Source organism: Diuraphis noxia, unplaced genomic scaffold (genome assembly GCF_037042655.1).
Source record: "Diuraphis noxia isolate RWA-SAM2 unplaced genomic scaffold, SU_Dnox_SAM2 contig0001, whole genome shotgun sequence".
NCBI lineage: Eukaryota > Metazoa > Arthropoda > Insecta > Hemiptera > Aphididae > Diuraphis > Diuraphis noxia.
In genome coordinates this window covers 53,085,784-53,100,404 of record NW_028301711.1, presented here as the reverse complement: position 1 = coordinate 53,100,404, position 14,621 = coordinate 53,085,784, and the positions used below count along the sequence as shown (strand labels likewise).

Sequence of the window (14,621 nt, the reverse complement as noted above, 5' to 3'; positions counted from 1 at the left end):
ATCTTTATCCAGATGATTTTTTTGTTATCTGTTCCTAACACTGATGATATCTAAGCTCGTTTGAATGTTTTCTAGAATGGATTTATTATTTCCTTTGGGGTGCATATTATTGTCATCGGCAAATATGTTTATGTGTGTGGGTAGTTTTATTATTTTGGTAACGTCATTAATCACAGTTAGGAATAGGGTGACGCTAATCGGAGAACCTTAATTGTTAATTATATATCTCATGTTATTTAAACAGATTAAGTATTCTTCCATGAAGATACCAATGTATATTAAAAGTTGTTTAAATATTTTTCATTAATATACATTATATTCTATATTATTTGAAAAGTTATACGAGTATCTATTATATTCTTTTTTTATTGCAAAAAATTAAATGTATTTCAACTAATTCTTTTCCGTATATATTGCTTTGAAAAGTATGTTTACTTAATGTATAGGTACTTCGAATATCTATTTTAACACACTTATAAGAACTTGGTAAATGTTTTAAAAATTACGCTTTGGCCAAAACATTTAGAGCAGCGTTTTTAAACTAGGGGGTCGTGATCACCACTAGGGTTCACAAGTTTAGCTTACTACACATGGTATTTATAAATTTATATTCAAAATGGTATATTTCGTTTGGTCAATCGGTTAATGATATAATATTTTTATTGTTAAAATTTTTGCTAACCTAACCTGGCCGAAAAAACAGTTAACCGTACATAAGACATAAGCACAAATGTGATAATGTCCAACAAATTTCAAAAGTTGTCCAACAGTGTCCAAAAAATTGAGTAGAACGTGTTTAGCGTTAAAAACACGTTCCAACAAAAAGTGGCGCTACTGGCGTGAACTTGGCAGCGCAACTGAAAATTTTTATACCGGGGAAAATAATGTCCAACAAATTTCAAAAATTGTCCAACAGTGTCCAACAAGTCGAGGAGAACGTGTTTAGCACAAAAAACACGTTCCAACAAAAAGTTGCACTGCTGGCTTGAACTTGGCAGCGCAAAATTGGAAATTGGTCTCACGATGAAAATAATGTCCAACAAACTTTAAAAGTTGTCCAACAATGTCCAACAAATTTGTTGGATTGATCAGATGTATGTCTGCTAATGTTGCACTGTCAAGTTCACAAGAGGCTCCTACGCTCTATTATCTTCATATTTTTTTAAATTTTTTTTAAATTTTTTTTAAATTTTTTTTATTACTATAACTTCCTAAATTGTTTCTATTATTATTGTACTTCATACTAAAAATAACTTTAGATTTTTCTGTTGGATTTATTATTACTGGCATATTATTATTATATGATAATTATAAATCAATGGATTCTTTGTTCATTGGTCAAAATACAACAAGTTTCATTTTTAACTTAAATATTTATTAAACCAAAAAATGCCATAAAACATATATTGAAATACTACAATTTCGGACACAAGAGAAAAAGTTTATAACATTAAGACACGATCAAATAAAACAGTAGAATAGTTTATAAACCAATAGAATTAAACTCTAAAAGTTTTAAAATAAATGCTTAAATTTAAGTTTTTAATGCTAGAGTAAAATAATAATAGGAGGTACCTATAGTAATATTAATAATCTTAATAATCATAATGTTTTAATATAGTATAAATCATTTTTAACAATATTAAACTTGAATATAATAAAAAAATCTTATTGTTATTAAAATTGAGCAGCACTAAAAAATCGTATAAATACGTAAATAATTATTATCGGACGTATAAAGTTACATCAATCATATAACTATAGAAAAATAAGTTTACCCAATGATGTCTATTAAACACAAAATAGCGAAATAGGAAAGAACAAAAACATATAATATGGCAATAATAATATATTCTTTAAAAATTTTAAGAATTAATATAAAATATTGAAATTTTAATTTATAAAGACTATTAATTTATGTAGGTAAGTGCTTCGAAAAAATATAATTATTTTTAAATTCGAATCAATGTGGTTTATAGTTTAGTAAGAAAATTAATACGGATAGAAGATTCAATGATTAGTTAGAAAAAAGAGGAAGACTATTATACAATTTCTATGTTAATAAGTTAAATCATTAAAAAAAAATGTAAATGCAGTTCATATCTAACCACTGCTCTAGGTCATTTATCGATACGTGTAAGTAATTAAATTAATATTTAACCCCGGAATTATCAACGCATTACAAGTCATACCGATTAGCGACCACTGGATGTGTTATCGCAGTATAACATCAAATTGAGCACTGTATTTTTTTCAGTGACCTTTTTGACAACCCAATTAGAGCACAAATAATAATTGTTATTATTTTAGGTAGCGTTGTCAAATTGACTTTCTGTATAAACATGCGAGGTGAATCTTTTGAGAATTTTAATTACAGTAGTGTGTTGGAGGACGTATTACAAACTTTCACATGCATAAACTTTCATGGGTATATGAATAATAAATAATAAATATAAGAATTATAATATAAAATTTTTAATTCAGTAAATAATGTGGTAATTATGGTTCGATGAGAAACTTTAAGAAATACGACGACCTAAATATCTTCAGCCAATTGTATTATATATTTTTAAACTAATATATTTTATTAAAAAAAAAAAATAATAAGCTGATTTGTAATTTATTAATTAATTAATTAATTTATTAATTTATTGATCCAATCAATCGTACACAAAATATCTAGGTACTAAATAAGTATATAATTATATTTTATATTTGGCACTTTGGGCAGTAAGTACTTAGAATTTAAAAGAACCTATTTAAATTGACAAGCATTTTTCTGCCTTATTACATTTTTATAACCTAATCAACATTTTGATTTTTTAACCTTTCAAGTATTTTTATAATATTTTGATTTTTGAATACAAATGTAAACTAGAAATCATTTTTACTTATGGTACATGATTTTGAAATTTAAAACTAATTACATTGTTAAACAAAATATTGAATTATAAATTTGACAGAATCTTGTACAAATATTATTAATTTATAGATAATTTTAAATGTACTTATTATATGTACATATTATATTTGTCCAAAATCGTGTTATGTTTTTATGAAATTTGTGCTCAATCGGGTCGTAAAGAAGGCGCACTTCTCTCAATAGGGTTGCAACCGTGCCACTAGTGGACCAATTATGTGATCAGCATTATTGTTGTCATTTGGAGCGTTTCTTCGTTGTAAGTAAAAAAATTGAATCTTTATTCCCCTAGATGTTAACATAAACAATATCGTTGAAAACCAAATATAAAACTATACATTTTTTCGTCGGATAACGCCAAAAATCGTATTATAAAATGTTACATGGCATAAAATTGCACATGTACAACGATCTAGCACGTTTATCGGTACCTTCTATAGTAGCATGGATATAACTCGGTTACACTGAACAGTTTTTAGTGTGTGAACGAGAAAAATGTTTACTCAATCACTATCAAAGCATTATAAGTATAATAATATTATAGTGGTTATGATTGGCATTCAGTATTTTTGATTTAGTATCTATTTTCGATTTCGTAACCGGCTGCAATAATACTTATGCTAATACTTATGATCTAATAAGACTATTCATTTTCTGCCCGAAATCAATAAATTGACAATTAATTTTGACACAATTTCTCACAATATTCATCAGCATATACGACGGTTCTATAAGAAATTAATATTATTGTTTTGAATAAATATACGATGACAGTGTGTTGACTTAATTTAAAGTAAAATAGTGTTCTTAATTTTTAGGAAGTAATAATTTTGCCTTAACATAATACGAGTATATATTAATATAACGAACGCGCTAATAATATAACAACAATATGATTAGTCATAAGTCATAACGGAAAAAGGTATTCAAGAAGAATACATGTTATCTACTATATTATAACACCATACAGAAGAATAATAGAGAAATTATGAAGAGAAAAACAACTTATTAATCACTGTAAGTTGCACGCGTGCATTGCAAACATCTGATTAAAAACTTGAAAATTGTTTAAACTTTGTTGTTAATGCGGTCGTAAAGAATGTAATATTATTATTTTAACAAAAGACGAACACAGTATCATTCTAAACCTTAACGGTTTTTAATATCTCAAATCAAAATTCTATACTGTACGCGCACCTCGTGGTCTTCCTACCGCTTTATATCTTATGATATTAACATTGGGAATTAGCTTACAAAGTTGTAGGATGCCACATAATAATAATATTGCAATAATTTTATTTAATGTGTACCGTTCCCATTCGTCTATTCTCTAAGGTTTAATGTGTTTTTGAGCCTGTATTTTCGTATACATGTTAATGATTGACTATATTATTGAAAAGTGTACGTACATTTGTGTAATACATAATATAATTTTATGATTAATAGTAATAATAATAATAACAATAATCATCTATGCCCCCGATAAAACGTCTATCTTTTGAATCCGTCGCGAGTTGTCAAATCTTCATAAAATATCAATATGTGTGTGTATAAAAATAACTACATAATAATACATTATAGATATTACAATATTACGATGACTTAAAATGTCAAACAATTAAAATAAAATCGTGTTATAATAGATAATAATAGACAACATAATAATATAAACGTTAAAGTAAAGTACATCGAATAAGGTGGTGTACGTACGAGTAAATAGAATAATATTATGTGCATATAGTATTATATAAGGACCAATCAATACGAGTGTGGTATAATAATATTACCTATATACCAAGGTACGCGTATACGGGGGTCGAACCACACTAGTTTCAATATGAACGACCGTGGACGCATTTGACAATAATACACATTTTAAATAAAGGTGGGTTTCCACTGTACAATATGTTCGCTTAAATCCTTTGCTTTGATTGGTTGGTTGGGTTAGGTTACCACACGGTTAACCACGTTACCATGTAATTATAATTTTTTATCATGTTACTTGAACATTTTTCGTTTACATCCCACGCGTAAAGTAGAAATCCGTCTCCACTTCATTTAATATTATGGTACCTGTACATAATATACGTTTTAATAATAATGAATAGGTATGTGTTTGTTTGCAGCCTAAACAAGATTTAACATGTGGACGAGTTTCGTCACTCGCGTTTTCTTCACAACTATTATACGTTAGTACTAAACAATTCAAACGCTGACATTAAGAAACTAACAACTACAGCTGATAATAATATAGTCTAAGACTCTACGGTAAATTATATTTTACAATAACGCAGTAACATTAAATTAGATCGTAATTATAGTGGTGCAATGTCAAACATCAGTTTTGGTTGAGTGTCGAGTATTGGGCCACTTTTGACGGCGGATATTTCATATTGTGATTGCCGTTAGCTTCTCGCTTACGAGATCCAAAATTGCGTTCGTTGATCTGAAACGTGTCATTAAAACAAATTGGTGATTAAATAGACTTGAAAGCAACACAAATTATATTTTCATGTTTAGATAAAACGTGAAAAGCTCTACATAGTAATACCAGAGGTTAATTATTTGAAATGGATCATGTTGTCCCGGTGGACTTGGAAGTACCTCATTTTAATTCAGCAATAATAATAATAATAAAATACGAATACTAAAACACTGACGAGAATCGTGTTTTTTATTTTTAAATTCAAAACAAAAATTAAATCACGGACAATAATATTATAATTAATTTATCTGCAGCCTAAGTCCACCATGAACACGATGATCCTGGATTGTAAATATATATGTTGTAAGTTTATTACGAGACGGATTAGATAATTTGACTTACAGTCGCAGGAGGAGACGTACTGTAAATAAATAATTTAAACATTTAGATTAATTGGAAAATTATATGTGCAGTAAGAAGATAGTATTATTTCCTTTACATCAAAAATATTAAAACGATATGTGTTCACGGAAATATAATACTTCACACAAATTTTATAACACAACAGCAGTTTTAACTGACAAAAATGATTTAATACTAACCTATTCTTGGACTGTCTCATAAATTGTTGAATTTTTCGTGCTGCTTGGTTTTGGCATTTTTGATTCTGATTTTTTCTAAAGTTAAAAGTGAAATAAAAAATTTTAAAGAAATATTTCATATAGTTAGTAAATATTTCATTAGCGTTAAGGCATTATAAATTAAAATATACGCTAAAGAAAAAAAATTTGTTTGATAGTTTCAATATTAATTACTAAACCATTACGGTCAGATAAATATATTAATTAAAAAATAAATGAAAACGTTAATTAGAAATATACCATACGATGATGATGAATAATTGAAAAATTGATTAAAATGTGCCTTATATTTTTGGATCTATTGAAGTATACACAATTTACCCGAACTTACTTAATGACAGTGAACGTGTTATTAATGTAACGAGGAACTTCTTTTTTAATCCGCTTATGTCTTCTGTATATACGATACCGATTTTGAATTAAAATCGCAGCTTTTGTCATCTGTTTATAGTACGCATACTGGTGAGAAAAAACATACGATTTAGTCACTGAACAATTAATAAATTATTACTATCACCTATAATTATATTTAATTGTGTTTAACTTATAAAATATAAAATTTTTAGAATGTGACTATTTAATTTAGTCTACATCTATAAATCATTTAACCTGTTTGTAACGGCGATAATAATTTTGAATAACTGAAGCAGCTGAAATTTCTTTATCTTCTTCTTTTTTTTTGTACGTTCTGTACGCTTTTTGAATAGTTTTGGCCGCCTCATATAATTCTCGTTGTTCGTAATCTATACGTATTGGATAATATTTCAGCCAAAATGGTTTGTATTTATTCGTTGAATTTTTAATCCTAACACAACGCTTACCAGACAGTGTAAGGTTTGAAAAATTCTTTTCAAAGTATTGATTGTTTGATGAAGCATGGAGGAATTCACATAGATCTGCAGCAGTCGGCGGCGGTGATGCTGGCGAACATTGTGATGCGCTTGATACTGGACTCAAGGTCAAACTGGTGCTGGACGTGGGTGTTTCTATTTCACGATCTTTTTGCCTGGATGATATAATGAAATTAAAACACGTTTAATTAATCAGACATGATGCACCTAGTTACGGTATTTTTTTATTAATGGTAATTATAGTTTAGACTAATTTTATTTAGATATATAATATTCTTATAAATTATATTGTTTGGACATATTGACCAGTTGTTTAGCAAAAGTACATTTACTTGTGAATTGAAATAATATTATATTTATTAGCATTCGCTAATTTTCGATACTTAAAGTTATTAAAGTTACCCCAGAGTGTATAATACAGTTGTTGGAAAGATTATCGATAAAATAATATGTGCTAAAATTTGCGTGGTGATTTTTGTATTGAGAATAAAATTAATTCGGATTTACTTTATTTACTTTGAGAAAAAAGTAGTGGTAAGAGTATAATAACTAAAGGAAAAACAGAATGTGGAAATATATGTTTGAAGTTTTCAGTGGTTTTTATGAACACGATGCGATGCCTAATCTTATGATGGCCGTGATAGTTAAGCACTGTATGCATAAAAAGTACTATAACTGTATATAGATAATGATTTATTTATACATTTAAATCGAAATAAAAATATAATAATTGCTAATTATTCCAATCATGAGAACCTAAAATTATTGCCAATAATGTACCCAAGTTACAGACATGTTCGTTTATTTAACCTTAATAATTATAGATACTTATCTAATTACTATCCATAGGTTAGCTTTGATGTTTTTTAACGAATAATAAAATATCCAAAATTGAAAATAATTTCTTAAGGACGTACCAATTAAAATTTCCTATCCAAAACTCTGTTTCATCATAAATTGAAATTTGAAATGCATAAAAAAAAAAATACATATAATTTAATTGAGAATCTGTAGGTATTTCAAGTTGACCTTAAAGCATTGGTGCAACAAAGGCAAATTTTCCAGGAAGGGAAGGTGTAGAAATGTAAACTCCGAAAAAACCCTGATAATTTATCTTTTAAATTAAAATACTAGTTACTGGGGAGAGGTACTTGGCTCCCCTAATTAAGCCTACGCATAGGCGCACATAGGGGGGTGCTTGGGGGTGCTTAGCACTCCCAGGTTTAAAATTAGCACCGCAAAAACTATTTAAAATATTTATTACATAGTCATATCTTTTGAAATATTATTATATAAATCTGTTTATGTATATCAGGATATTTTAAAAATATCAACAGTTAGTTTATCAGCAGAAATGATGGTTTTAATGAATAGTCTACCAGCCAGCTTTATATATGAAGGCATGCAAAATCAATGTTATAAAAGTTCGTTTCCAAATGTCTGTAAGCTATTGGCAATAACAATTCCAATTTCTTCGTCAACGTGTGAACGCTCCTTCTCAGCTATGCGTTGATTGAAAAACTGGTTACGCACCAATATGGGCCAAGAAAGATAGAAAGATTTACCAAGCTATCTACGCTTAGCATTGAGAGTAATCTTACCAATAAAATAGAGGGGGAAATTATATTGCAAACATTTGCAATATCAAACAGAAAATTAAATCTTGTCTAACATTAATAATTAATGATTACATGCATGTTATTATAACTTGTAATAAAATTACAAAATATTTATTTTTATTTTTAATAAAATTTATAATTATTGCAATGCAATTATTATAGTATTAGGGTGGTGTAGTGGGGGGGCTTCGCTCCCCATGGGTCTGTGTACTATAAATTATTTCAGCACCCCCTAAATTCACACCCTATGTGCGCCTATGAGCCTACGGCTTAAACAAAAGTATGTCGTTATAAAAGCGTAGGAAATAATATGAGTACCTGATACTCTTTGCAAATACCCAATACATATTTTGTTGGTTGATATGGATATCAGTGTTTTATTAAGTAAGAAGGAGATTTATGTTTATAAAATGATGTATTACCGATAATGGTAAACATGTTCGTTGAATTCCGTGTTTATTTCAGAGTTGGTGTCAAAACAACACGACGACACAGATGACGGAGGATCGTCGAGCATATCCATTGTAATAGTTGATGATTCTACAATTTTACCATGTGATCCGTTTTCATTCTAATCGTAAACAATTTATATAGAATATTATAATATTACTGATAATGTGTATTCAGCTTTTAATCGTTTAATTCTATCGATGATCATATCTCAAATAAAGTATAGGTAGAACTATAGATATTAAAATGACTTGTATATAATTTATCTAATCGTATTAGATATATCATATATATTCTTTAAATCCATATAAAATATTATTACCAGTGTTTTTAAAATTAAAAAATAATATATAGTCTATATACGAAATAATATATGTAAATATTCTAATATTTGTGTAGACGTACTTATGATTTTTATAAAAATAATTATATCGGATATACCTAGTACTTAAAAATATAATCAAGATAAATTAAAAACAATGCGGTTATATATATTGTGTTAAGTTCAAGTACCTTAATATGATCAGGCATAGCCGCTATGAATTGTTCAGCTAATGTCAAAACACGAACATCGTGTTCCCCTGTGAACATAAAAACCAAGCAAATGATTCATTATGGTTGAAATAGGTAATATAAAATAAAACAAAACGCATCGATTGAAATATTGTTTTTGAGCTTTCAAATGTAGGTATTATATAGTTTTTATGCTTACCTGGCCACTGTGACATTGTTATACTTACACGTACATTGTAGAGAAATAATTAATATTTGTATTATTAGGTATACAAACAATAATTGTAGACTACACAGTATTACTCACATACAGCATGATAAATCATGACGACTTTCAGCGCTATATTAAAATATTATATCAACGAAAAATAAAATCGCATCAATATAACCTAATATTATGGTGCATTTCAACAAAATGTTCTACTAAAAAAAAAAAAAAAATTAAACAAAACGCCTAATACCTATGTTTTATACGCACATATACTGTAATTATATTTCATTTTGATGTTTTACGCATTCACATAATATATTATTTATATGTTACAGGCAGATCATGCGATGCCCGAATTAGTAATAGGTAAGGCTCATTAATTTTATCTGGAGAAATCGAGTAATTTATTTTTATTTTTATTTTATGGTTTAAATTAGATGCGAATTGATTTGTTTTAAATACTTAAAAATATTCTTGTATTGCTACACGGAAATATTTGCGTTACGGTCGATATTTCACAAAACTAGGATACAATTCTATTCGTCACTGCAATCAAATGCGGTAATTAAAGCCAGAAGTCAATAATTGTTATAATTTTTAGAACGTATTATATTGTATTTAAACGAAATGTCCCACCATATTTGGTGATATTTTAGATTCAACCCTAGAAAGTTGCGTTCGCAGAAAGAACGATTGAATCAAAAACTACTAGAAACAAAATTCAGATTGACACAGTTAAGAATAAGGTATTAAATGAGTAGTATAATTTTTATCATTTACAACTATGGTAAATCTGTATTGTAAGACACACTTAATACTTATCTCAAAATAGTTCTTAGTAAAATCGATACCAATCGAATTCCACATAATGTCCAATGATTTTATATACCACCACAGTTAAGTCGCATAGATTTGTTGGATATTATACAAAATATCATTAATGGTGATTACAATAATCATAAATTTTAAGTTCTTCTATCCCTCGGGATTGGTAGATTGGTGCTCGGAAAAAAAGGTAGTAGGTATGTTCGGGGTACTTTAGTTGCGTTCCGTCAAAAAGTTACACATGAATTGCGTCCCACTATGTTGGTGAAATTGTAGAATTTTTATTTCGTTTTCAGGGGTTCTCCGAGGTATAAAGTTATACGAAAGCTTGGGCTCTGATATGATGTTTCGACAATAATATAAATTACAATAATTCAAAAGCTTGCCAAGAATTTAATTTCTATTTTTTTTTATGTTGACTTTGAAGTTTCTATTCACAAGGTAATTCAGAAAATGTGGGCAGATATCGGTTTCACCAAGGATAATCTTGGTTAGGTTAGGTAACCTGACGTTAAAAAAAAAAAAAAAAAAAAAAATAGTAGGGTCATACCTATCGGACAGAAAAATCCAATACACAATAGGAGACGAGAAAAAAGAGTACAGGGTGGAAGCAGGAGTCCTGCAAGGCTCAGTGATCGGCCCATGCCTTTGGAACGTAATGTACAATGGCCTGTTGAAACAAAACTACCAGAAGGCGTCGAAATAATAGCGTTTGCCGACGATGTGGCAGTAGTCGCAACAGAGTGGCATAAAAACTTCTTGGAGGAGAAACTGGAGATGGAATTCGGAATAGTCAAGGAATGGATGCAGAAGAACGGACTTACATTGGCAGAACACAAGACAGAGGCAATATATTTACTGCACGATATACGCAGAAAAACATAAATGTTAAGTGCGGTAACACGACGGTGAGCTCGAGCAATAAGATCAAATACCTGGGCTTAACGTTTGACCCAAAGCTCACATTCAAAGAACATGCAGAACAAACAGCAAAGAAGACCGCGGTTATAACAAGACAGCTAGGATACATTCTACCTAATATAGGTGGAGTTGGACAGAAAAGAAGAAAGCTTCTATCGTGTGTAGTGACTTCGAAGCTCCTACACGGGGCACCTTGCTGGGCAGAGATAATGACGACTATGGCATGGAAGAAGTTAGAAACAGTGTACCGGAGAATGTCCATTGGAACAGTATGTAGCTATAGAACAGTATCCCATGAGGCCATTGCGGTTGTGTCTTCACTGACGCCTCTAAAGGCCCTGGCTAAATACCGAGCAAACAAATACGACAGGAAGGACAGAACGCAGAGCGAAAAAGACGTCTGGATTGAATGGCAAGAAAGCTGGAGTAACGCCACTAACGGAGGTGGACCTACAGGCTGATACCAAACGTCCATCAATGGGTGAGTAGGAAACATGGCGAAGTCAAATACCACCTAGCCCAGTTTCTAACAGGACATGGGGCTTTTGGCGAGTACCTTTATAGATTCCGGTGAAGAAATACAGACAAATGTCAACTTTGTGGATTATCCCCCGATACGCCCGAGCATGCCTTCTTCGAGTGCGACGCATGGGAGAGACAAAGACAGGAACTGGTGGTGTACGTTGGCGAACAAATCACGGTAGAATACATCGTGAAATTAATGATGCAGAACAAGGAAACTTGGACGAGAATAGAGGATGCAGTAACGAAAATTCTCAAAACCAGAGAGGAAGTGGAAAGGGAAGAAGAAAGAAGAAACATAAATTAGTTAAGTTAATTATATGTGGGCTGAAAGACAAATCAGGGGGGTTAGAGGCCCTCTACCAAATTTACACCCGCAACGCGGGTTATATGTGTAAATTGTGTTACTTTGTACAAAGTTTCTATCTCCACAATAAATGATGAGGCATGGGAGGCAGTAATGCTTAAGCGATACCCTTCCATGTCTTGATTATAAAAAAAAAAAGGTAACCTGACGTGGGCCCCTACACTCAAGTACAATCGGCGTCGCCTCAATGTTCAATGTTCTGAACGCAGTTCAGCGAAGAGTCGCCATCGGCAGGGTGAGTGCGTACCGGACCGTGTCCTACGATGCTGTGACGGTCGTCGCCGGTGTCATTCCCATCGACCAGATGGACTCATTGACCCGATGGCCATGGAACGGTTCGTGGCGTTCGGGGTCATAAGGGTGGCAACGTCAACGGGAACAGACGACGGGGGCCCCTCCCACCGGTTGAACTAGAGCCGCTATCAGACCTAACCTAACCTCGGGTCCTGAGGGATCGGATACTGGCCAAGTGGGTTAGAACAGCGTTTCTCAACCTTTTTTCATTTACGTACCCCTTGACTTCTCACCACTGCTTTACGTACCCCCAAATGTCAATTTATTATTTATTCACACACAACACAAATATGATATTATGAAATAAGTTCGATGATGGACAATTTCAAAATAATATTTATTAATTAATTTAATTAGCCATACAATGTACGTATATATACATAAAAGTAATATAAACTTTACAATTTAATTTTAATGAGACCCTTGGGCTTGTTTGCTGGCACATAATTTTTTGAAATCTGGCTCCTCGGATGATAAGTAAACTCGTAAATCTGAACTCACAGAGAGTCTATTACGATACTTATTTTTAATGTACGTGTATGACGAAAAGGCCCTCTCCACCAATACAGTAGGTACTCGTGAACGGCAGCAGAACATTAAATGCTTTGTTTGAAAGCTCAGGATACTCTTCTTTTACGTCAGCCCAAAAAGCGATGAGAGATTTTTTTCAAATATTACCTCAAGTGAAGAATTCGTCTTCAGTTCAATAAGTTTTTCTTTTTCTCGTACTGATAAAACTGCAGATTCGAAATATTTTTTACTGAAAGGGAATGCTATCCAGTGGTCTCCTTTTTCACATTTTGGGAAGTATTTATTAAAAGCCACCTTGAGTCCATTCAAATGTTTAACAACTTGGACTTTGATATCTTGCGATAGGTTTATATCAGTTATGATTGCTATTGTATTGAACAACGTTACGTAACCCGATAAGATAAAATCCAGCGTCTAGCTGTACCACATTATTAAATATTTAACAAATTACAAACCATTTAAAACACACCAATTGTAATTTTTTCCGCCATTACGCTTTTTTTTTCACGTACCCCCTCATACCTTCTTACGTACGCGTACCACAGGTTGAGAAACGCTGGGTTAGAAGGTTGCGGAGTGCGAACCCTCCCGCGAGTGGACCAGATACAAGCTGTTTAAGGACTTGGATGCTGAGGTCATCGCTGCCCCAAACACAAAGCGAGAAATAAAGGCACTCATTACACAGCTGGCGAACAGCGTAAACGGGCTGGTTCAATGGGGAAGACTTACGGGTAAAGTAAGCGTCCCTACTACTAACAGGGGCAACCAAATGGACGTTGATAAAGACATGGAGCGAGTAGAGAGGAAAACTATAGGGGCACAGGTAGGTAATTTGAGTCCCAGGGAAAAACGATTTATATGCATTTAAAATTTAAAAATATGCTCTATAAAATTTTTATTTGTGATTTGTAGACATTAATTGACTGCATGTATATGATTTTGAATATAGCAACATGCATTTTTATTAATTATATAATTATTTTTTATGCAATAAAAAATCATATACATGCAGTCAATGAATGTCCACAAATAAAAATTTTATAGTGCAAATTTTTAAATTTTAAATGCAATAAATCGTTTTTCCCTGGGACTCAAATTACCTACTGTCTTATTTTTTACGGGACTCACTTACCTACTACCTACTTTTCCCCGGGACTCAATTTCGGTGAACCACGATTGCGCCCGGCTTACCTTTTTCCATTCAAAAAACGCAATACGATTGCGCTCGACCAATTAGCAATATTGCGCCCGTCTATAACCTTTTTTACCTGCATAAAACGCAACACGATTGCGCTCTAATATATATATATGTGTTTGTCCCGTATATGTATATGTTATATAACAATTTTCTAGTACACTATTTAAAAATACAGTCGGACTTGGTTTTCCTTGGAATTGATTTCCCCATATGTACAACCGAGTAATCGAGATAATGTTTTATTGTTAATTTATCTTATTATCCATGGACTGCAGATATCAGTATGCGTCAATGATAGTGTCGTGATCGGATTTTACATTTGAGCTGCAATTG

The 14,621-nt window shown here is 31.3% G+C and overlaps 1 protein-coding gene across 4 annotated transcripts in view; it reads right to left on the bottom strand.

Moving 5' to 3' along the window:
* Nucleotides 1–1,477: 1,477 nt before the first annotated feature.
* The window catches only part of Camta (Calmodulin-binding transcription activator), a 119,934-nt gene continuing 106,790 nt past the window's right edge, over nt 1,478–14,621 (bottom strand). Inside the window, exons 25-32 of one of the 4 annotated variants that reach the window (XM_089216231.1) lie at nt 9,420–9,487; nt 8,879–9,027; nt 6,808–6,992; nt 6,596–6,729; nt 6,318–6,445; nt 5,948–6,022; nt 5,748–5,766; nt 1,480–5,366 (exon numbers count right to left, since the gene is read on the bottom strand). In XM_089216231.1, coding sequence (XP_089072357.1) covers nt 5,259–5,366; nt 5,748–5,766; nt 5,948–6,022; nt 6,318–6,445; nt 6,596–6,729; nt 6,808–6,992; nt 8,879–9,027; nt 9,420–9,487 — 866 coding nt within the window. In that variant the 3' untranslated portion in view covers nt 1,480–5,258. Of the gene's footprint in view, nt 5,367–5,747; nt 5,767–5,947; nt 6,023–6,317; nt 6,446–6,595; nt 6,730–6,807; nt 6,993–8,878; nt 9,028–9,419; nt 9,488–14,621 lie in introns of all 4 variants that reach the window. The other 3 variants (XM_089216230.1, XM_089216233.1, XM_089216232.1) reach the window with 3 other exon arrangements.